Below are 23,106 nucleotides of genomic sequence, written 5' to 3' on the forward strand. Positions count from 1 at the left end.
AAGGCAACAGTCAAACTGCTGATGGTGAGGCAGTTTTGTCAGTGTCCAGCTACCTAAAGACTGGGGACCTCTGAGACCTGCTCAGCCTGTTGCTCCCTGCAGAGGCAAAGCTGGTTTCATCACTTCTATGCATTACTTAGATTAAAGGGAACACCAAGCTATGCTGTGGCTTTGTTTTGCAGCGCACACACTGCCCAGGCCAAGGGCTGCTCTCCATTCCACCTCTGCAGCCCCCGTGACATGACGACAGCCCCAAGCAAAGCTTTGCACCAGCCCTGTGAGTCACATCGTCTGCACCCGAGAGGGGTCGGTCTGGGGTGAGTGGGAGAAGCCCCTGTGTGTGCAGAGGACTCAGTGCCAGCAGGGTCTGGTTTTAGAGGCTACTGCTTGGGCTGAAGTCAGAATAACGTGGCACTGGGTAGAAACGATGATGGTACTGGCCCTTCTGGTGCTCTCATTTTCCCCATCCTCCTGAAAACCTTGGTGATCTAAAAATATGTGAATGCGAGGACTTCAAGGCAGCAACACTACACCTTTGTAAACTGGTTTCAGGGGTCAAAAAGGTCCTGGTGTAACACTGTCAATTAAAATTTGCTGCTCTGGGATGAATTACACCCATAAAGCAGGAAGGAGGAACTTTCCTCTGTTCGTTTCCACATTTGACCAGGCAGAGATAAGGAACTGTAACAGCTCAGCAATCATTTCCCCTCTCAATCTGTAGTTAAATTTGTAGACTTGCTGGTTTTACATGCCCAGATTGGCAATGTATATGTGAGACTTGGCTCAGGTCTACACTTTATGTGTCACCTCCCTGAAATTCATGCGCTAGCGTGGTCTCTGAAACGGATCAGTGAAACGTTAAACCAAACACCTATGGAAGATAAATGCATGTGGCTGCAAGTAGTTCATACTTGCATCAGAGTTTCTTGAGCGCAGGTCTCGGACCTTTATGAACTTTAAATTCTTTATGCCTCACCATCCTTTAACAGCTGGGGAAACTGAGGCACAGCATGCCAACATCTGCAGAGTTGTCCACCCATTGTCAGTCCAGCCTTTGGCAGACAAAGTGCCTATAAAAAGTCTTATTTTCTTCTGGCCTTTCAGCCTGAAGTCAGTAGGAGCAGCTGATGATTACCTTCTCTAAACTGTGTTGGTTAGGTATCCAGAGACAATATGTTTTTAAAAGCTTAGGCATAAATGTAGTCCCAAAAGTCATGGCTGAAGGAATTGGTAAGGCCATGACAACAATTGGGGGTGAGCTAAAATTCTGAAAATGTACTTCAAAAAAATCACAGGGAACTTAACAAACATATCGGTAAAATACCTGTGAGGTCAAGTCTCCCTTTTAGAAAACACAGTGAATATATAAATCCAGATGGGCTTTATGTCAGCCTGCAGGCACCGTGCTTTTCTCTTTCTGCCTCTGCCTGCAGTTTCTGCCCTGTGGAGTTAGATGGTCCTTCCTGATCTCCACCCCAAACTTTCCCCGCAATCCCACACAGCAAGTGCCTTCCCACTGCACCCTGGTCCTGGAATATGGGTGTTCACAAGGGCTGCCCAGGCTCCTTCAGGGCTGCTAAGCCAGCGCTTAACGTTTTAAAAGACGTTTCCTTACCCATAAATCCAGCAGGCTGCAGTGCTGGGAGCCTGACTGGGAAAGCTTTGGTCCCTCAGGAGAGATCGGATAATTATTTGTTCTGTGGGGATTTCTCCTTGTCTTCCCTTTCCTTATAGGGTGTTTTACGAACTCAGCTGCTGGAGCACAGGGACAAGAGGCTGCAACAGAAGGACCACCTGATGAAGCTTCATTCAAAATCACTGTTTAGGCTGGGCTCTTCTTGCCGAGGTGGACAGGCGGGTTTCATTGGTGGCAGGACAAACCTCAGCCTGAATCCTTGGCAGGTGCAGCCATATTTGAGATGGAGTGAAAATTTCATTTAAAAATCATTTCTGTGTGTTTACGATGAATAAGTTCAGTGTGTTTGCTACAAGCAGAGATGCTAAAGGCTGTTGTGTTACTGTCCTGCTTGTCTCAGTTGCTCAATGGATATGAACTGCCTTGAAAAACAACCGCTTCTGTATCAGCTTTGAGTATTTCTCTGCTATATTTGCTATATCAGCTGGAGTGTCTGGGATGTGGTTACTCTGCAAGTATTGCCATTATGGGTGGCTTGGGATTGAGTTTCCAAGCAAGAAGATTCAGATAAACAGTCGCTTTGAGGTGAAAATTAGAGAGTTCATGTTACACCCACCTCTTGAATTTGTAACTGACTAGTCACCCTGAAAATCTGATTCTAGGAACTCAGCATGTCCTGTCAGGAGCAGAATAATACCACAGAAACCCTGGCCAGTTTGATTAACTTCTCAGGAATGTATCCGGAGCAAGTCATATTTTCTGGGCTCTTTAGGTAATTATTTCAAACCTCGAATCTGTGAATGAAAGCTGTAAACAGTTCTCAGGGAGACAGAGAAACGCATGAAATGCATCAAATAAGTAATGGATTCTGACCTGTTCGGTGATGTGTAACGTGCATAAATGTCTGTTTTGGCCGCACAGGAGGAGTGAGCTGCAAAGGGAGCATTCAGATCTCTCCATGAAGTGACACAGGTCAAAATGGCAAACCTTAAATAGCTACAAGCTCGCTCAGCCCGTGGACAGACCAGCAACGGCTACAACTCGGCCAAATTGCTTCCTGAGTAAGTAGGATGCCTCTTGCTGAGTTTAATGACATCTCGTTGCAGTTTCCATAGCACAGACCCCGTCCTGTGCTGTCCCTGGCCATGCTGCTCTCCAGCACGTCACTGCGCTCTGCAAATCCCGCTGTGACAGCCCGGCCTGGGCTGCAGCCGGTTCATCCAGCCACATCCCGTTACAACCATTATATTATCCAGTGGGGAGGTTTTTGAAGGTTCTTATAGAAAATGGAGGAGACGTGTTGTGCCGTGACGTGTCCTGATAGCAACCCACGGCGAGCCCTGTGTGCCGTGGATCGGTAGGAGGGAGTTGTCTGCTAAGCAGGATGTTTGCCTTTGGTGTGGGCTCAGTTTCTTGCTCTGACACGGATTTCTTCATCATCTTAAGGTGATACTAAGAGTCCAGCCTTCCTGCCTGAAGGGATGATGGGGACCATGACTGTTTCAGATCGGAAAACGGTCTTCAGATAGGGAGCAAATCACCCCTGGGTGAGGACACCAGTAAAAACCACAGCCCTACCCCTCGCCATGGGCTGTGACTATCATGGTCTCACTGTGGGCAATCAGCGGCTTTTTTAGCAGGTCTGCAGGGCCTTCACCATGGTGTTTGACGAAGTGGAGCAGATGAGAGGGGGCTCTGCCATTCCTCCTCCTTTTTCCCAGCAAGAGATAGGACAAAATTACCTCGAGTTGTGTCAGGGGAGGTTGAGGTTGGATCTTGGGAACAATTTCTTCCCCAAAGGGCTGTGGGGCATTGGAACAGGCTGCCCAGGGCAGTGCTGGAGTCACCATCCCTGGAGGGGTTGAACAGACGGAGATGAGGTTCTCAGGGACATGGGCAGTGCCAGGGGTGGGGGAACAGTTGGACTTGGTGATCTTGAGGCTCTTTTCCAACCAAAATGATTCTATGGTTCCGTCTACTGTACCTCATCCTCAGAAAGAATGACCATACCAATTAGCTGCCCACTCAGAGTATCATGCAGAATTTTAGTAAATATTTTTACTAATCTAATCCCCAAATACAAACCACCCCCAGTTAACTACACTTGGAGGATCCCATCAGCTGGATGATGCTGCCCAAGGTCTGTGCTGGTGCCGAGGGAGCTGCTCCCACTGCTTTGGCCAGGACAGACCTCAGAGCGGTGAGGTGGCAGGGAGGCGATGGCACAATGAGACATAATTACTGCCCTCCCCCCTCACCAAATCAATGTATGAGACATGAAGCAGTTGAGACAGAGACAATTAATTGCCCCTGGGCTTAGCAAAAATTACCCTCAGCTCCTAGGATCAGGTGGAATCCACATGTTGGATCCTCTTTTTAGCATTTCCTAAGCATGGCTTTCAAATGCAGGCCCCTAAATACACATTTTAAACAAAGACACTAATTTCTGTTGAAATGCTGTGATAATTGGAGGCGCTGGAGCAAGGTGGGCAGATGTCTGGCAGCCCTCACTGGTGAGAAACTGCAGGGGCAATGGGAAAGTTCATCTTCTCGTCTTAATTAAGCTGCACACAGACTCCCTGACAGCAAAGGGGCATCCAGAAGCTCAAGACCCTATGATTTATTTAGGTTTTCTCGTGTTTTCATGTGTTTTTTCTTCCCTACATGATTTATAAGATATTCCACTCCTTTAGAGAAGGCCTTAGCCCTTTTCCCACTAGGTGCCATGGAGCAAGGTCACGCATGATTTATACAAAATTGATGTGTTTTTCTTCAGTAAATCCAAGGTTTCTCCATCACTCTATTGTGCCTCACCCCAAACTCGCTGGTGGTTTCTCTGTTCCAGTTTCTCAAGTTACAGATTCAGGGACTAAAGGAATAATCATTATAGGGCCCCGTTAGGAAAATAAATAAATAAATAAATAAATAAGCCTCTAAGATTTTTGGCCATAGGTGATTATAGTTTCCGCAGCTGAATAAATCAGTGTCCCGTAACTGACACAGGATAATGGGTTTAATAAATAGCTATGATTAAGTCTGATGTTATTTTTAAATAATTCCAAAAACTGTTACTCTAATCCCTCCACGACTGGCAGACAGGATGCTGCTTAGAAGTTAAAATTAGTTCCTGAACGTTCAGCCTGGTGTGGAGTTACCGGCTCTCCAGGGCTGTGCTGGTTTGCTGGGGCTCCCGCTTACACCCGCTGCCTCGGGGACATTCAGGGCTGGTTTAGGGAGCGGGAAGGGGCTCCCCTGACCCCCCTTCTGCCTCCTCTCCTTCCCGGGGCTCAGTCACATCGGTGGGAGCTCCCCCAGCTCCAGCCCCACTGACGGCACCATCAGTTGGTGTTACACTTCATGGCGTTACCCGCTTTACAAGCTGTCTTCCCGCACAGCGCTTCCCTTCTCCTTCATTCCCAGGGAATTCCCAGCTCTGCCAGGCCTCTTTATCAATAAATACAGATCTCTGCTGTATAATAGCAATGTGATTTTTTCTTCTTTTTTATTCAGCACTTACCTTTCTGAGTGAGTGATCCCGTTTTTTGGCTGGAAAAAGGCACTGAAGAACACTTTGAAAAGCACTGCACAGGGGGACAAGTTTTCTGCTCTGTGTAATGTCCTCAAAGGACTGGGCATGAAGAATCTATTTGTTCAACCAAATAAAAACTTGCTAACTTGAACTACAGTGGCGGCAATGGAGATGTCCCACAGAGATGTCCCACAGTGCAGCAAGCAAGAATGGCAGAACTGGTATTTATCAAACCCACTTTGACAGGCCAAATTCCCAGGTATTAGGGGGGAAAATTAAGCTGCCTTTAAGACAGACTTCCCTCCTCTTGTTGCCACCCCATTGCAGAGCCCCAGTATGTCCCTGTGTCAAGGAAATGGCCTCAAGTTGCACCAGGGGAGGTTTAGATGGACATTGGGAACAATTTCTCCCCGGAAGGAGCTGTTGGGCATTGGAACAGGCTGCCCAGGGCAGTGGTGGAGCCACCATCCCTGGAGGGGTTGAGCAGATGCAGAGATGAGGTTCTCAGGGACATGGGGCAGTGCCAGGGGTGAGTTAATGTTTGGACTCGATGATCTTGAGGGTTTCTTGCAACCAAAATGATTCTGTGTTTCTATGACTAGGGACCAGTTTGCCCTGACCTATGGTAACTGCTGGCAACACCAGGTGTGATATTGCACTCCCACCCACCCTCTGCAACACCTCTCCTCCTTGTCTACCTCTCAAACAATTGCGTGGCCATAGCAGGAGTTGTTTTAACCGAATGAGCGGAAAACCGTGTTTTTTTCTTTAATTCCATGTGTTGCTTTCACTTCAAACGAGCTGCTTGAACTGATGCAGCCCCACAGCTCCACAGCTGCAGAGGAGCAGGGGGAGGAAAACAGAGGAGGGGGAGAAAAACCAGGACCGCTTTTTTGAGGCTGCTACACTAAATTAAGGGAAACAACAAGCTGCACCTTGAGCCTTGGAAAATCCAGCTGTGGAGCTGGGCTTTGCCACTGGCTCTGCAGCAAGATGTGGATAACAATAAATCCCTCCCCCCACCTTCTGCATGTCCTGATGAGATAGAGTGTAAGGGACCGGGACTGTCACTTATTATGTGATTGTTTAGTGCCTGGCACAATGCGGCTCTGATCTCGACTCAAATCCACGGCTGCTGCATGAACAATAGGACTAAAATGAATCTCATGGCTGGTGGCGGGGAAGTGGCAATGGACTGACATCTCCTCCCTGGGAGGAACCGGGGGATTGTGCACCGGGAAGATGCATCCCAACCAAAAAAGGAGGAATTTCCAGGCTCCATCCCTGCCAGACCCCAGAACTGCCCCTCATCCACCAGCAGGTACCTCAGCAGCTGGTTCAGGAACCCACACAGATATTTCCTTGGTGTTTCCGTAACAAATAGGTAAAATTAATGTGTTGGTGTTAACGGACTACACTAGAGCTAACAGATCCAAGGGGCTGTCTGAGTACAGGCGTTCGGGGGCTGGCAGGAGCCGCCACCTTCACTCGCTCTCTGCCAGGTGAAGTTCTCCTTTCACAGCAGGTTTGCTCGGACCAGCTGCTGTGGCCGTGCAACGCCCCGCGATGGAGCTGGGGCCATTCCTGCCTCATCTAACCCTGCACAGAGACGTCACGTACCAACGTCTTTCCTGACCAGCACCTTTCTCCACATGCACTGAGGGTAAACCGATTAAAGAAACATGAAAAAACACAGGAAGAGCAACCAGTGCTTTTATCTCGGGGTTTAAAACTGGTATTTTCAACTCTGCCACCAGTGTAAATAGCCATCCCAGCGGGAGCAACAGGCGCAGGGTGGCCAGGTGGGAGAGAGCAGCCGCACAGAAACCTCTAAACTGGAACCACAGCTTTTCATACCTGTCACGACGTGGATTTTCAGCTTGAGCACACAAGGCTGAGCTCAGGGGACACTGTCATGTAGATTTAGGGTTTTATCTCCTTTCCTCTCCATTAGCTGTGATACCCTCTTATTATGCTGAAAACCGAAATGTGGGGTTTTTTTACCTCCTCCAGCGGTTGTTCCTTTTCCCATTCGGCAAATATCGATCTGCCCGTGTCCTCAGCACGGGTCGAACTCAGCCCCGCTCATCCTCTGCCGGCTCGTGGGGCCACGTGCTCAGCGGTGCCATCTCTCATGTCATCAGTGACCAAAAGGGGGTTGATCATCAATTTGCACGTGGTTTTTTCTCTCCCCATCCTCTCCCTCCCTGCGCTGGCAGTGACAGGGGACTGAACGGGATGGGCCTGATTGCGCTTGGCAGGTGAAGAGGGAATGGAAAGGGCAGAGAGGAAAAAGAGCAGCCTGGGATAGGGATCAGCTCCTCGCAGCCTTGTTGCACATTCATGTCCCGCAGCACTTGGGCAAGAGAGCTCTACAGGCTGCTGGGGACTGGCTGAGCAGCAGGCGGCCCCCACTTCTCTCAGGGCTTCATGTTAAGCCAATTTAATTAAATTGCTTGGAAAGGTTGCGAGGACTCATCTATTTCAGCTTGAGCCAGGCCTGTTTTGACTTAGCGTTGGCTGATTAGGAATTAGCCGAAACAAACCGCTCGGAAAGCAAAATTAGAGGGTGCACACTAACTTTTGCACCAGATTAAGTTGAATTAAAAAGCAATTGAAATGTAATTTTCCTCTCTCAAGCAGCCAAGAAACAAGATAATGCAACTGATGGCACTTAAAGCTTAAAAAGACAGCATCTAGGATTAGCACAACTGGCTTTTTAATGCCCACAAACAACAGATTTATCTGAATGCCTTCTCTCAAACCTCCCCCCATCACCTTCCACACAAAGCTTCGTACAACTTGTTTCATTTGCCTTGAAAGGCAGGATTGGTGGGACCCTGGGATTTGAATCCAGGACTTAAAGCAACCTGGGTATCGCATAGTGTGTTTCCATAGGTATTTTCATGCTGGAAAGAGCCGCACAGTGAACTGGTTGTTCCGTGTCATGCACATAATTTGTTTTGAAATGGCTCCAGTGCTGCTCCCACCCGCCATCCTGCAGCGAGCCCGGGTGCCTGCTCTGAATTACTGTGCAGAAAAAGATGTCAAGTGATTTAAAATAGGGTTTTAATTAAATATTTTAATAGCTTCTTTCCCTACCCATTGGGCAAACTACTCCTCTCCCCATTGGCTGGACCAGGCTGGCACCTCTGTGCGCACAGAGGGGTACGGAGTGGGTTTTACGAGGCTTTGCTAGAAAGGGTGATGGCTTGGAGGGCTTGTAAAAGCAGGATTGCTTCAGCACTTCAGAGTGCCCAGAGCTGTAGCCAAGCCCCGCTGCAAGGGGTTGTTTTGAGGGCAGGGACGCTGCGGTCCCCGTTGGCCAGAGCGGTGGAGGACGAGCTGTGCGGGCAGCCCCAGCATCAGCGTGGAACTGGTGTTAGGGCACCGTAAATGCAAATTATCACACGATGAAAGGTGATGGAGACTGTGACATACACATAGCATACTGTGATAAGAGATGCCCAGCAGCTCCTGGCCAAAATCTAAAGGACTCATGGAGATAATAGGTCCCTGCTGGGCTCCCGCCTGTGCCAACCAGCAGCTCAGCGCCTGCTGCTGCTCCGCATCTCTTAATCCTGTCTCATCCCGCTTGCAACCTCTGCTCAGCTGGTCCCCAATAACCAAAGGCGGCTGCACCCCTGGTCTGCACCCCACCTTCCAGTGACCTGGTCAAAAACCAGGCATCCCCTGTGCTCCCCATCCCCTGCACACAGACGGGTGGCAGTGCCCAGACTGTCCCCCACATCATGGGACATTGTACGGGCACAGCCTGGCAGCTCCCACCAAGGGTCTGGCCACAGAAAAGGCCAAAGTGAACAAAGTGTAAATGCATGGAGGAGATGGGGAGCAGCATGGCCCAGGAGGGAGAACATCACCGTCCATCCTCCTCCAGCTGCATCCAGTTGGCCATGGAGCAGCTGGGGATAATGGGGAGGCTGGTCTGGGGAGAGCCAATCGTGGGGGAAAACGAGGGGGCTACATGGCTCCATGGGGGCAATAAAAGAGGCAGTTGAGGGCACTGAGGCATGAGAGAGTTGAGGTGAGTGGGTTGTTTCTTCTTTGGGGTGTTTGGGGGTTTTTCCTTTTTCTGTCAAAAAAGCACTTAAGGCCTGCTCTTGGTCTTATGTGTATTTCTGTGATTCTCTTGCTAGGAGAGGTTTATAAATTATTTTTACCTGTCCCTATTTAATGTTTTGTACCTGGTGATTCTTACCAGTAGTGGGGTTTCTTTAGCTGGACTTGGTTGCTTTGTGCCACTGCACGTGGCCTTGTGTCTTTTCTTTTGGGGTGTCTTTGGTATAGGAAGCCAAGCTGGGGTGAGAGGGTAGGCTTGGATGTGGCTGCCTGTCCTTAAATTGGAGCTTAAGCTGATGCTTTTGGAGGAAAGAGGCTTTGCCAGGTTTGGGCTCTGTCTAAGTAAATGTAAAAGCCCTGGGATCAGAACCAGAGGAGGGTGGTGTTGCTGTGACTATGAGAATTGCCATGTTTGGTGTCCTCATGGGCTTGCAGCAGCTGTAACTTCTGTTGCCTGTTAAGTTGTAGTTTGTGGTTTCATTTAGGTCAGTGTCTCAGCTGTGGTGTGTGAGGATGCTACTGAGCTCTGCTTGGGGCAGGGAGCTCCAGCATCTCATGTGCTGGGGGCAAAATGTGTAGTATGGGCTGTTGGTGGTGGGGGTGGGTCCCAGACTTCTCTGTGGATGTTGCTGTGCAGTTGTAACCTGATGCTGCTCTGTCCCGAACCCCAAAGGCACGTGAAGTTTTCCGGCTGGCACCTCTCTCAAAGCTGCCAAGATGCCAGTTTTGGCCAAGCAGAGTGAGCGGATGAGGCAGTTCAAGAACAAGGGCAAGAATGCAGCTGTAAGTACCCACCTGTGCCAGCCCCTTGGGATGGTGTTGGAGCCCACAGGGGAGTCTGTCTGTTGGCAGGAGGTGGTGTGAAGGTTTCTAGAAGACAATTATCCCCAGATCTACCTGTATGGGGGGCCTCTGCCAGCAGGGATGCTCAGTGAGCTTTTGAGATGTGGTATGGAGCTGGCTGGGCTGGGAAGAATGTGGTGGCACAGGCAAGGGGCACATGAGTTTTGGGTGGATGACTCTGAGCTGTATTGATGAAGGTGCTGGAGAAGGGAGATGGTTCAGCTCCAGCCTGCTGAGCTCTTGGCAGTGGCTATTCCTGTGTGGAGGGTGCTGGTGTGGGATGTCAGCCCACAGGATCTGTCATCTTGCTTTAAGCCAGTAGAGGAGATGAGGGTTTGCCTTTCAGGTTTAGCAAATCTACTTTTAAAATAATCCACTGGTTGCTGGTTCATCCAGCAGCCCATGTCCTTGAGAGGCACTGAGAGGCTTCTCTATTTCCCATCTCCCACACAACCCTCCAGGCCATAGCAAGGAGCTGCCTGGGAGCAGATGCTGGTACTGCACCCATTGTGTAGGACACTTGGGGCAGAGGGTTGAGTGAGTCCCTTGGGGATCTGGATGATGTGACACTGGTGGCATGGTGCCTTCTCCTCCTCTCCAGGACCTGCGGAGGCAGAGGGTGGAGGTGAATGTTGAGCTGCGAAAGGCCAAGAAGGATGAGCAGATCCTGAAGCGCAGGAACATCTCATTCAGTCTGATGGAGGAGAACCTCTCTCCAGAAGACAAAAGAAATGAGGTGAGTTCTGGGTGCTCTGCATCCAGGCAGGATCAGTGCTGCAGCTTATGCAGTTGGTATCATCCCCTCCTTGAACCACTACCAAGTCCAGCTCAAGTGACCTGGGTTAAATAGCCAGTGCTGTTCCTGATCACCATGCCCAGTGTTGGGGAGTGGTTTTGACTCCCCAGCCTTTTTCCTGGAGATGATGTCCCATGTGGCTTCCCTCGATGACAGGTAGAGCAGGCTGGTGTTCTGGCTTGCTGGGAGCTGGCAAAGCTCCCGTCTGGTTCCCTGTGCGGTGAGGAGTAATTACTGGGCTCACAGGGCCATTGTGGTGTGTCAGTGGCTCCTTCTGTGCTTGATTATAAGGATTAGTTGCCTCAAAGGCTTTTGTGGATTCTCTGCCTCCTCTCGAAACTGCATTGCATAAAGAACAGACATTGCTCAGATGTGAAGTGGTGACTGACTTGAGTCTAGACAGCTGATGGGCTGCAGAGATTAAGCCAAAGGGAGCCCTGGCTTGTTCTCTGACTCTGAATCACTCCCTGTGACACAGATTGTTCAGTTTTCCTTGGAGGAAATTGTTGAAGCTGTGAACGGGAGCAATGAGGAGCTGCAGCTGCAGGCCACGCAGGCCACCAGGTATGCTGAGGGAGCTGCGGTGTGTCCTGCCAGCAGAAGGCATTTCTTCCTGGTTGAAGAGATGCCAAAGTGGGAAGGAGCTCAGCAACCTGAACTGCCCTGAGGAACCTCAGCTGGTGCTGGCTTTGTGCCCTGTGTGCCTTGCTTGGCTCTGTCACGGTCCTGGGCAGGAACCTGTGTGGTTGGACCCAACCAAGGGCTTGGCTGTGGCTCCTGAATCTTCTCCCTGTGCTGGGGCAGAGACCGCGTTGGTCTCCACAAGGTGCTGACTTGGGCAGGACAATGGCTGGAGAGCCTGGCTCTGCAAGAGTCAATGCTAAGCAGGCCTGTCCCCAGCTTGAGGGGGGGGCTGGAGGGGTCACAGGATGCCACCATCACCCAGCTGGTGGCAGGGATGTCTCTTGAGCAGGATTATGGTCTGCCATGGCACTACATGGTTTATTGTGTGATGTCCTTCCTTGCAGGAGAATGCTGTCCAGGCAGAAAGAACCCCCCATCAATCAGATCATCAATCTGGGGATCATCCCCAGGCTGGTTGAGTTCCTGACCTGTGCTGACAATGCTTCTCTGCAGTTCGAGGCAGCCTGGGCGCTGACTAACATTGCTGCTGGCAACTCTGACCACACCAAGGCGGTGGTGGAGGGAGGTGCCATCCCAGCCTTCATCTCCCTCCTGTCCTCCCCACACATGCACATCAGCGAGCAGTCTGTGTGGGCCCTGGGCAACATTGCAGGTAAGTGGAGGTCTCCAAGCCTGGGGACATGTGGAGGGTCACTGCCCAGATCCTGGCGAGCTGGTGGTGTTGATGCTCCTCAAGATAGCTTTGTCTCCAAGCTGCTGCCCCTCTTGAAACCCTCCAGTCCTTTCATGTGGTCTTAGGGCCAGTGATGGTTCTGCAAGAGGGTTTTGGCCTCAGCCAAGTGCAAGGTTCCATCCTGCTGGGATGGTCTAACCCACTAGTGTTGTCAGTAGTGAGAACAGAATGGATTATGTCTGGTTAACCCAACACAAACTAGCCATGATGGCACTCCAGTCTACCAGGTAAATCCTCCCTGCTGGAAGATACTTAATGGTGTGTGGCTGGTGAGGAAGCCCAAACCACCCAGCCCTGGCTGGTGCCTGCAGGTCTGGCTGCTGTTTGCTGACTGTCTTGTGACTTGGGCAGATGCAACAAATGACTTTTTTTATCTGTACAGGTGATGGTCCCCTATACAGAGATGCTCTTATCAATTGCAATGTGGTTCCTCCCTTGCTGGCTCTGGTGTCACCTGTAACTCCAGTAAATAACCTTCATTTTCTCAACTTAGCAGCTCTTAATCACTTGGGTACTGGGTGAATGGTGGTCTGTCATCTGCCTTGCGAACAACAAGCTGTCTGTATAATTGAACGAGACCCTGTCCTAAACTGCTTTTAATGACCCTGTCTCTGAGCCATATACAAAGCTGGGGATGCCGAGGAGACAATCATCAATGTGATGTCTTCTAGTCTTAGCTTTCCTACCCAGCTTCAACCATCTCAAGCTAGGAATTGGATGAAACTGGTGCAAGGTAGACTTGCATATGTGTGTGGAAGGGCTGAACTTGCCCTTCCAGCTTATTCCTGCTTCTTTTTGAATAGCTCTAAGCTGCTGGATTATTCTAGTCACTCTACCTGTTTCATCTGTCTTCTTCAAATAAGACTCAACCCTTAAGAAGGCTGCTTGATAACATCTCTGAGCTGTAGGGACCAGAATAAGGGTGCTACTTCTTCCACGCTTGGTACTACAGTGAGGATCTTACACCTCCCTTGTGTTTCAGGTTGGGTTCCTGAGGAACATCACATGGACACTGTCAAACCTCTGTAGGAACAAGAACCCCTACCCTCCTCTGGATGCGGTGAATAAGATTCTGCCCGTCCTCATCTGCCTCATGGAACATGAGGACAAGGAAATAATTTCTGACTCCTGCTGGGCTGTTTCCTATCTGACCGATGGCTCCAACGATCGCATCCAAATTGTCCTGGATACAGGGATTCTCCCAAGGGTGGTGGAACTCATGGCCAGCCCAGAGTTGATCATTATGGTAGGAAACAATATTTAGTCTCTTTTCCCTTGATGTAGGAACATCTGAGGAGGGGGAAGGTGTGTGTCTTTACTCTGGCTACCATGGCCTGCTGTCTCTTCAGACTGCAGTGCTATCTTGTTGGTGAAGCCTCTACTCTCTGTTCCAGCTCACTGTGGCTTGTAGGCTGGATAGACTGTAAAGCTGCTTAGAGCAAAATAGCAGGCCGATGGGTTTGTATATACAACAGTAATCACCCATGATGCTTTCCTTATTTGAAGGATCAAGCACTTAGTGAGGGATCTCACTAGACTTTCTGGTGTGTATCCCTCAAGGTAAGAATTCTCATCTGTTCTAATCTCTGTCTAGACTCCAGCTCTCCGTGCCATTGGGAATGTGGTCACAGGGACTGATGAGCAGACCCAGGCAGCCATTGATGCTGGTGTCTTGGCCGTCCTGCCCTGTCTCCTGCGACACGCAAAGCCAACTATACAGAAGGAAGCAGCATGGACACTCAGTAACATTGCAGCAGGGCCTTGCCAGCAGATCCAGCAACTCATCACCTGTGGGTTATTGCCACCTCTGGTGGAGCTGCTTGATAAGGTAAAGGGTGGGTGCAGCGCTGCAGAAACAATGCTGAAGTTTGTGAGGTCTGTGATGCCTTATTTTTGAAGCACTTGGTGTGTGCCTGCCTGAGCAATCTGCTTCAAAGCTGTTGATCCTTCTAACAGCCTGGGCACTTAGATTTGTTAGTACACATGCATAAAATCAGGGGTTGGTGTCCACCCACCCCTGAAAGATCTAGGGGAGGTGGGTCAGTCCACAGTGAACGTGGAGAAGTGGTTATCCTTACCTTGCACTGATCGTGGAGTGATGTTAAAGCCTGGGAGAGTCTTCATTGCCCTGCTCTTCCAGGGGGACTTCAAAGCTCAGAAGGAAGCTGTGTGGGCTGTGGCCAACTTCACAACAGGAGGCACCGTGGAACAGATGGTGGAGCTTGTCCGGTCTGGAGTCCTCAAACCTCTGCTTAACCTGCTCTTGGCCAAAGACAGCAAAACTATCCTGATCATCCTGGATACCATTTCAAATCTCTTCTTGGTAAGATCTGCTATCTCTTGCATTCTTTCACCAGAAAAGCAGCAAGATGCAAGCTCTTGTGTGGCTGGAACAGCTCCTCCAGCAGCTACTGATGTGTGGGAGTAAGAGTTACACTTCATGTTGTCTAACTTGTTCTTTGGACACCCTCAGATTGTCCAAAGGGCTTGATGAGATTAAGTTCCCTAAGTGTTCCTCTTCACCCGCTGTGACTTTAGTCTCCTTCTAGAAAGTAAAGTCCTCCTGTGACTTCTGTTGCCTTTCTGGGAAGGAAAAGTTGTGTGTGAATCCCTAAACTGGACAGAGGTGAGGGTCTGGCAGAAATGCAACTGCAGAGAAACTAAGTGGTTCTGGGGACATTATCACTCCCTTCTAGCTGATGTCTATGTGCCTCTACTTGAAAGCCTGTTCCTTGTAGCACCTTCAAACCAGTGAAATGGCTTTTGCAAATGAAATTGTGGGTAGCAGGTCACACCTGCTGCTTCTGAGAGTATGGATGTAACTGAGCAGGGTTGGGCCAGGTTTAGTTGGCACTTGAGCCACTGTGCAGTAATCCCAGCAGGGACTGGTTAGCTGTATGCCTGGAATTGGGTAGGGACTGTTGTCCTTTGATGGTCTTACAGTAAAGACCATCTTGTACCCTGTTACTACTGTGATGTGATATTTTACCTGCTTGGTTATCTGATGTCACAGGCAGCTGAGAAGCTGGGAGAGACAGACAGGTTGTGTCTGCTGGTGGAGGAGCTTGATGGCTTGGAGAAAATTGAAGCCTTGCAAACCCATGAGAACAACACGGTCTACCGAGCTGCACTGAATATCATAGAGAAATACTTTTCTGGTGAGGTATGTGAGCTCTTGCTGTTTCTCATCTGAAAATATGAAGATATTACACAGCAGAATGAGGCATAGACTTTAAGGAAGCTGAAATGGGGTGTTGGAAGGGACCTCTACATGACTAGAGTGGTCTTTGAAGCTTGTTCCAGTTGCTTTTAAAGGTCTGTAAAAGAAGCTCTGAGTTGTCGGCTCATGAGTTGCACAACAGCTATAGATGCCTTGATAGCATCTTGCTGCTGGAATTTAAACCAGCATCAGCTGGAGTTACTGCAGTTGCTGATCTGAATACCAAATGTGGAGAAGTTTCCTCCTTTGGAGCTGAGCTGGCTTGTCACTATGAGTGGAAGCCTCCTACTCAGCTGATAACCATGCTCAGGTTGCATTTGGATTACTTGACCCTTTTCATGCTAATGAACTTATGGAAAAAGTGTACAGGACACAAGCAGCAGTTGCAAGAGTCTTGTCTGAGAGTGAAGCTGATCTTTCCTGCTGCTGTAATAAGCTGTTTGGGGTGTTGTTTTAACAAGAATGAAACAGTAAGCTGCTGGAAAAAAGAAGGCAAACTCTGGTGCAAAAAGCTTCAGTTTAAGATACAGAAACTTTAACTGAAGGCTCTTAATTTCCTTATAGGAAAATCCAGATCTGGAGCCTGGGACTGGCCAAGATGGACTATATGATTTCTCAGTGAAGAAGCAAGACTTCAACTTCTGAAGATGAAGCACTGTACAGCTCTGAACTGGTGGGTGGAGATGTCCTGGGTCAAGCTCAGGTGCCCAAACCAAGAGGAGCAAAGACACAATCTTTTTTACTTTTGAAACTTATCAATAAATTGCACTTCTAGCTTTGTACTTCTTGCCCTGGATATTTTTTACCCTCTCAAACTGATGTTGGTAAAAGGTCTACAGTGTGTGTTTAGTGTCTAAGGCCCTGCAGAAGTGTTTTTTCTGTGGAAAGTGCGGCCAGAAACTTTCTGTGCACTGCATTAAGCTGCTGGAGAGCTGGATGTTACCATCAAATCCAGCTGGGCCTCTGCTTGTGCTGAAGTTTCTAGGCTAGACTTGGACTGGCTGAACCTCTGAATAGCTGTTCAAGAGGTGTTTCACCTTCCACTTGGGAGGAGATGCTTCTAGCAGAGAAGTTGGCCAGGGGAAGGTGGGTCACTGTCACCTGTGTGTTCTAATCCACCCCCCGTGGAAGTATTTGGATTTGGACAAAGGAGCTGCTGAGTTAAATGCTGGTCTTTTGGCAGCAAAGCTGTGTTGGAGGCAGCTATTGCCGTGGGAGCTGCAGCTTCTCAGATGCTGAACCCAGCCTGGAGCCCACTGATCCAGAGCTGCCCTTTGATATTGAGAACCTGTCTCTTAGGTGTCCATGGCTCTTCCCTCTCTCCCAGCCCTCCAGCTTTGTTCTCTAGCTGCAGGCTGAGCAGAAGGTGAGGATGGAGTTGATGTGGCTTTTGAGTCTGGTCCTGTGTCCATACCTACAGCTATAGGTGCTGCTCTGCTAGTGGATGCATTGCACAAATATGCTGCAGGTCCCTAACAAGCTGCTGGATGCTGCTCCACCCTTGTAATGCTGATGGACTGTGGAAGGTTCTACCCTTCAGTGCCCAGGAGTTGAAGGTATCTCAAAGCCTTTTCTCCATGTCTGATGAGGGTGGCAGCTTCCTCCTGCTGGCTCTGGGGGGTTTGACTCTTCAAAATGACCCTGGGTGGGTTCAAGGCTTTGTTTCCTCAGCTGTAGTGGGAGGTGATGTGACAGACTAGGTTTATCTGAAGGGAAAAAGCTTCTCTCCAGGAAGCAGAACCACTTCTACCCCGGAGGATTTATGCATTTCTCTCCAGACTACCTAGGAGAGAAAAAAAGGGGGTTGGGAGTTAAGTCTGGTTGTGCTGTGTCCTCTGTTGCTTATTTAACACTAAAATGCTGGATCTGATGAATTGCAAAGTGCTTCTTGGGTTTTATTTCTTGGATCCAAAGCTATGAATTTAAAACTGCAATAAAGCAATGCCTGAATATGCGGCTGAGACAAGCACCTGTGAAAATCTTTGTTTGTGCCCATGGGTTGACACACTCTGGCCTGGCTGTTGCACCTTCTTGCTGCTGACAAGGCTGATGCAGCATCTGGAAGGGGTCAGATTTCACCAGGTAAAATAAATCTGAGGCAGCTGCTTCCTCAGTGTAAATGGAGACACAGACCGGAGCTGGGGTCTGTGTGGCCACCCTGACTTTGGACCACGACAGGGCTGTCCCCTGTGGGCACTCAAGCAGTGTGGCTGCTGTTTGCTGATGCTCTGCTGACTCAAAGCAAGCTGGAAGAGAAAGGGCAGAGATATTTGACTTCTGTTTCCTGTGTGTGCTGGAGATGAGCTTGTGGTAGATGCTGTTATGCAGAGCCCTGGGAGCAAAGCTGCTCGCTTCCACCATCATGTCCTTAAGCTGCAATAAGATAATGTCCCTGTAGCCCTGAATGTGATAGAGAGAAAAATATGCCCTTTTGCTAAAGATTATCAGTATGTGTCTATTGTTCTGAGCCACTGGGCAAGGAAAGTGCAGGTGGTGTTTGGGGTGGCACAGCTGCTGTCATTAGTGATTGTGCCCCTGTAATGGGCACTGGGGGAGCCAGTCCTTGAATCCTGATGTCAGTTTTGGGCCCCTCATGCCAAGAAAGCCCTTGAGGTGCTGGAGCGAGTTGAGAGAAGGGAACGGAGCTGGTGAGGGCCTGGAGCACAAGTGTGATGGGAGCGGCTGAGGGACCTGGGGGGTTCAGCTCTCCTGCCACCTCCCTGCATCCTCCATACACCACAGCCATGTCACCTCTACACCATGTCCCATGCCACCCCCAGGTCCCCATGCACCTTGCACATCACCTTGCATGTCACCCTATATGCCACCCCCACGCAGCCCTATTTATCCCCCACATCACCCTGCATGTCACCCCATGCACCCCTGTACACCAGCTGCGCCGCTTTCCATGTCACCCCATGCCATGCTGGGTGTGAGCCCTGTGCACCCACGCACACGCGATACGCCAGCCCCCCCGACCCTCCGTGCCGCACCCCTGGGAACCCTCATAGACCTTCAGTGTCACCCCCCTGTACACCCTCTGTCACCACCCAGGGCTCCACACGCCCAGCCTCCTCCCCCTCGCCAGGGGGCGCTGCCCCATCCCTCCCAGCACGTCCTCCAGCGCATGCGCCTCACCCACTCCGACCTTCCCATCATGGTGGCGCGGGGCGGCCGCACGGCGCGGCGTGGTGGCGTCACAAGCCTCGCGACGTACGCGGGGCGGGGCCGTGGGTGTGGCCAGCGCGCTCTCCGCGGCCGGGCCGGGCCGGGCGGGCGCGTCGGGCTGGCGGCGGCGGCGGCGGAGGCTGAGGCGGCTGAGGCCAGCGGCGGATCGCGGAGCCCGGGGCTCAACGGCATCGCCACGAACGGGCGGGCCCGCATGGGGGGGTTGCGTGGGGCCGCCGGTTGATCTCGGCGTTTGCCGCCGCTTCCCGGCGCGATGTCGAATCCCGGTACCCGCCGGAACGGCTCCAGCATTAAGATCCGCCTCACAGGTAACGGGGCGGCGGCGCTGTGTGTGTCTGTCTGTGTGTCTGTGTCTGTCTGTCTCCCGAGGCCCGGTCTCCCCTCTCCAGGCCGGGGAGGGGGCGGCCTGGCGCTGTGAGGGGAGGGGAGGCCGGGCCCAAGGCCGAGACGACGGGGACGACTGAGCCCCGATCGTTCCTTAACTTTTATCCGCCGGTTCTCAGTCTCGCTTCCACCTCCGTGGCCCTGTGGGGCCTCTCTTAAATCTTATTTATTTATATTTTTCCTTGCCCTGCCCGCTACCCCCGCTGTGAACTCCACCGGCGGCCTCAGCCCTGTTAGGCTGGCACAAATTGGGAGGGGCGGCTCTTTGAGGGGGGTGTCCCTGTGTCCCCCCTTCCCTCCTTCCAGCAGACCAGGGCACCCTGCTCCTTCTTGGGTCTCTTCTGTACCTTCCCCTGGGGGCGGTCGCTGTGACACCCACCCCCTTGCCCCTTTCTGGGGTCCCTTCTATACCTTCCAGGGTGGGTGGGGGTCCCTGTGACACCCCCCAGCAGGCCAGGCTCCCCCCTGCCCTTCCTGACGTCTCTTCTGTGTCCTTCCGTCCCCCCTTCTCCCAGAGCACCTTGTTCCTTCCTGGTGTCTCTTCTGCACCTTCCCCATGGGTGGGGATCTTTGTGACACCCCCCAGCAAGCCAGGGCACCCTGCCCTTCCCGGGGTCTCACCTGCCCCTTCCCTGGGAGGATTTCCAGGCTGCCCACCTCCCCTGCCTGGCTTTCAGCAAAGCCTTTTGTCATTTGCCTGCCTTCGCTGTAATGGATAAACCCCCCAGCCTCCTGTGTGCCGAGGAGGATAACTCGGTTGCTAATGAGACAGCGTGCATTTAGTTTGTTTTAGCATTTTTTTTCGTCTCCTTCCTCACAACTCTCACATGGCAAGTCGTGCATTCGGCGTTTGAATTTCCTTCCCTGAGCCAGAGGTGACACCAAAAGCAGAGTGTGTCCTGCCTCCTTACGGGGCCCCTGCGGGGGTGCATGGGTGGATAAACCAATTTATGTTGCACCTTGAAAGATCTGGATTAAGTCAGCTGGAAGCTGCTCCGGTCGATGCCGAGGCTGCTTCTTTAGTGGGAAGAGACACAGTTTCTGCTTCTTGAGGCTGCTGTTTGAATTATTAATAAATAAGGCCCAACCCTGTCTTTCAAAGGCAACAGGTGAATGGTTGGAAATTTCTTGGGCTGAAGGAGCCACGGTGATACTCCAAGTCACCGGTATCGATCTATGTAGAGCTGTGGTTGCATAAAACACTGTCAAATAATGAGAAAGCAGCTCTAGTTATACTTCAGTTACAGGTTAACTTGCTTCTGGTGTATAACGCAATCAATCAGAAGCAGCTCTTAAGAAAAAAAAATCCTGGTTTTAATCCTTTTTTTGATTCTGCGCTGCTTGTGCTTCAGACGACCAAAGGTTGTGAGGATAATGTAAATCTGAAAATCCTTTTCTTGGACGTGAGAAAGCTGAAAATATTTTTAGGATGTATGGATGATGTTTGATCTGAAATGAGTTTTGTGGCGATGTGTACTAAATGTCAACTCGGTTATTAATGTGGTTTATTTTTATGCAAGTCAGTCAATAAAAATGCTGTGAGTTAAGTAACTTATGCCGTGGTCGTAGCCCTTCTCCTGAGCTGGAAGATATTTAAATAACGGAGAAGCTGTTGGGTTTCATTTTAAAGGCTGAATGCTGCATCAAAGTGCTTTTTTACTTTCAGCATGCACTGGTGTTCTAGCTGAGAATGTTTTCTGGAAGTGACTGAAGTTTCAGTTTATTGAGCAACTTGGTGGATTATTATTTTTTACTCTCTTTTTTTAACTATATTGAAGAAACATCCTGCTTGCTCAGACACATCTGCTGGTTTTACAAGCGCGAAACCTGGGTGGTGTGACAAAAATTGCTGTATTTAATAAAAAATAAATTGCTCTGGGAGAGGTTTAGCTTTAGAATTGTTAGGCAATGCTGTATTCTTGGCTTTGCTGAGGCTGGCGTGCTGACTTACCTGTTTCAAATAGCTGTAGCTCACATAGCGTTGGTGTTCTCCTCTCTTTTGCTGTTGGGAGATTTGAGTGGATTGAAATCAAGACAGAGGACCTTTTCTGTTGTGATTTACTACTTGCATTGTGTTTCCTGGGATTTAGAAACCATTTATGTTTTGCATTACTGAAAATAGCTGTGTAAGTGCTGCTCAGGCTGAAGGTGCCTGTGAGTGCTATTTTGTAAATGGGAAGTGAACAGTGGAAGAATCTTTCATGCTTAAATACATCATTTTTTCCCTTGTATATCGGAAAAGTGTTTGTATTAGAGGTGTTGGGATTATTTTATTTATGTGAATATATCTAGAAGTTCTGGATCCTCTGATTATCAGAAAGGATGATCTTCCAGCTTATACAGAATGGTGTCAGTGCTATCCTGATACAATTGTGATGAAGTAAAATGGCAAATAACGCATCCTGGTTAGAAATATAAAAAAAATAATAATTATAATTGTAAAAATCAGCAAGTAGGTTGGATGGCAGGATAAACTTTGTGTGCTATGGATCTCGAACAATGCTGATCTCTCGTCATATCTCAGTTTCTCCAAAAGCCCGTTCCTCTTATTTCCACTGGGGCTTCACCACCGCTGGTGGTGCAGGAGCCAGGGATATTCCTGGCCTCGTCTCTGGCCACTTGGAGCAGTTCTAGGTAGAATAAGGTAAAACTCATTGTTAAATCCATGATCTCTCTGTATCCGCATTGTCGTCAGGGTAGTGCAACAGCGGCGGAGTTATCCAAACAAGGATGGAAATAGTCGAGTGGTATAATGAGCGCTTGTGCTGGAAACATCCACAGGGACGTGCCGGGTCAGGGAGGAACACGATCCGCAGGCCAGGGGACCTTCCTGGAGCACATGTCCCTTTTTTACTGATGTCCTGCTCCGAAACCTTTGTTTGCTGCTGCAGTCGCTGCTCCCTGGGGAGCTTCCGAAGGGTTCATCATCTCTAAGGCTTCCAGGCGTCTTGCTCATACGGTTATGTCACCCAGAAGGGCTCATGAAAACTGCCATCTCATTGTTCCAGGTAGCTCGCAGGCGAAGGTTGCAGATGGAATTGGAAAGACTGTGAAGAAGTGGACTAAACGTGTAACTGTTCTACCAAAAAAAGCCGCAAGTTGTGTTCTGGCTTCGTCGATAGCGGCTTTTTCAGCAGTGTCTCAGCTGAGGTGTTAAAAGCTGGCTGGCTTTTGGTACCATTGTGGAACTGAGGAAAGGTTGGGAAGGAAAAAACGTTAGTTTAAACTTTATGGATCACTTCAGAGCTGGAGCAGGGAGGGGGGAGCATCTCCTGTATAAGGGCAAACGGCTGTGCTGAGGACTGATGGCAAAACCAGCTTCTTTAACAGAAAAACCGGAGTTGGTGTAACAGGACAGCACAAAGAATTGTCTCCAAGCATCTCAGTGAGCTTCAGAATACTCGAGAGTGTAAAAATGTGTTTATCCTGGGCAGAGCTGGCTGCTGGTTGTCATCGGGGGGGTGTGAAGATGATGGTGGGGAAGCGGGTGGTTTCTGTGAGGTGTGGGGAAGGGTCAAGAGGGGATTCATAGGCAGAAGGTTTGATTCCTGTAGGAAAGGTGGTGGTTGGTGCTCAGCAGTGGAGAAGGGAAAAAGGTGATGCCAACGAGAATCCTGAACACCCCCAGTTCACAGTTTAGGGAAGTCCCATCTACAAAGTCTGACCAGTTAGTAGCTGGTAAATGGGTGGCTTTGGGTCTTTCATTTGTAGTTTAAGGAATACATAAAAGAATACAGTGGCTTCAAGTAGAAAATAAAATATTACATTGCCTTAAGAGCAGTGTTTGTGTAGCATTGTTATAAAGGCCCGGGTTAAAATGTGTCACAAATGTCAGTGTGTTTTGCTTCCCTTTCATGACTGATGTGGTATTGATCAGTGCAGCAAAGTTAACTGACTGATCAATAGCAGCACTAATATTGGTGACCTGCACAGCTTTATGGCCCGTGTTCAGAAACAATGAATATCTGTGTAGGGATCTTTATATCAGACATCGTAAATACTTGATGGGTTGTCTGTAGTTTTATGTTCATACATGAGGAAGACACTGGGT

At 49.8% G+C, this 23,106-nt stretch overlaps 2 protein-coding genes across 6 annotated transcripts in view; both read left to right on the plus strand.

Annotated features, from left to right (window-relative positions):
* The first annotated feature begins 2,324 nt into the window (after positions 1-2,324).
* On the plus strand, positions 2,325-16,231 carry KPNA7 (karyopherin subunit alpha 7). Its single transcript, XM_065850728.2, has 12 exons — positions 2,325-2,408; positions 2,558-2,697; positions 9,919-10,028; positions 10,690-10,824; positions 11,363-11,448; positions 11,913-12,181; positions 12,645-12,727; positions 13,245-13,508; positions 13,857-14,090; positions 14,403-14,585; positions 15,276-15,425; positions 16,047-16,231. The coding sequence occupies exons 3-12, from the start codon at positions 9,963-9,965 to the stop codon at positions 16,125-16,127; spliced, it is 1,551 nt and encodes a 516-aa protein (XP_065706800.1). The 5' UTR covers positions 2,325-2,408; positions 2,558-2,697; positions 9,919-9,962; the 3' UTR covers positions 16,128-16,231.
* A 2,535-nt stretch (positions 16,232-18,766) lies between these two features.
* SMURF1 (SMAD specific E3 ubiquitin protein ligase 1) overlaps positions 18,767-23,106 on the plus strand; it is a 43,985-nt gene continuing 39,645 nt past the window's right edge. For all 5 annotated transcript variants that reach the window (XR_011741420.1, XM_065850478.2, XM_065850479.2 and 2 more), the window contains exon 1: positions 18,767-18,979. Coding sequence is in view for 4 of the 5 variants with exons in the window: in XM_065850478.2 (XP_065706550.1) it covers positions 18,925-18,979 (55 nt within the window). In the remaining variant the exon portion in view is untranslated. The remainder of the gene's footprint in view (positions 18,980-23,106) is intronic.

The sequence above is a fragment of the Patagioenas fasciata genome, chromosome 15, assembly GCF_037038585.1.
Source record: "Patagioenas fasciata isolate bPatFas1 chromosome 15, bPatFas1.hap1, whole genome shotgun sequence".
In the NCBI taxonomy this organism is placed as follows: Eukaryota; Metazoa; Chordata; class Aves; order Columbiformes; family Columbidae; genus Patagioenas; species Patagioenas fasciata.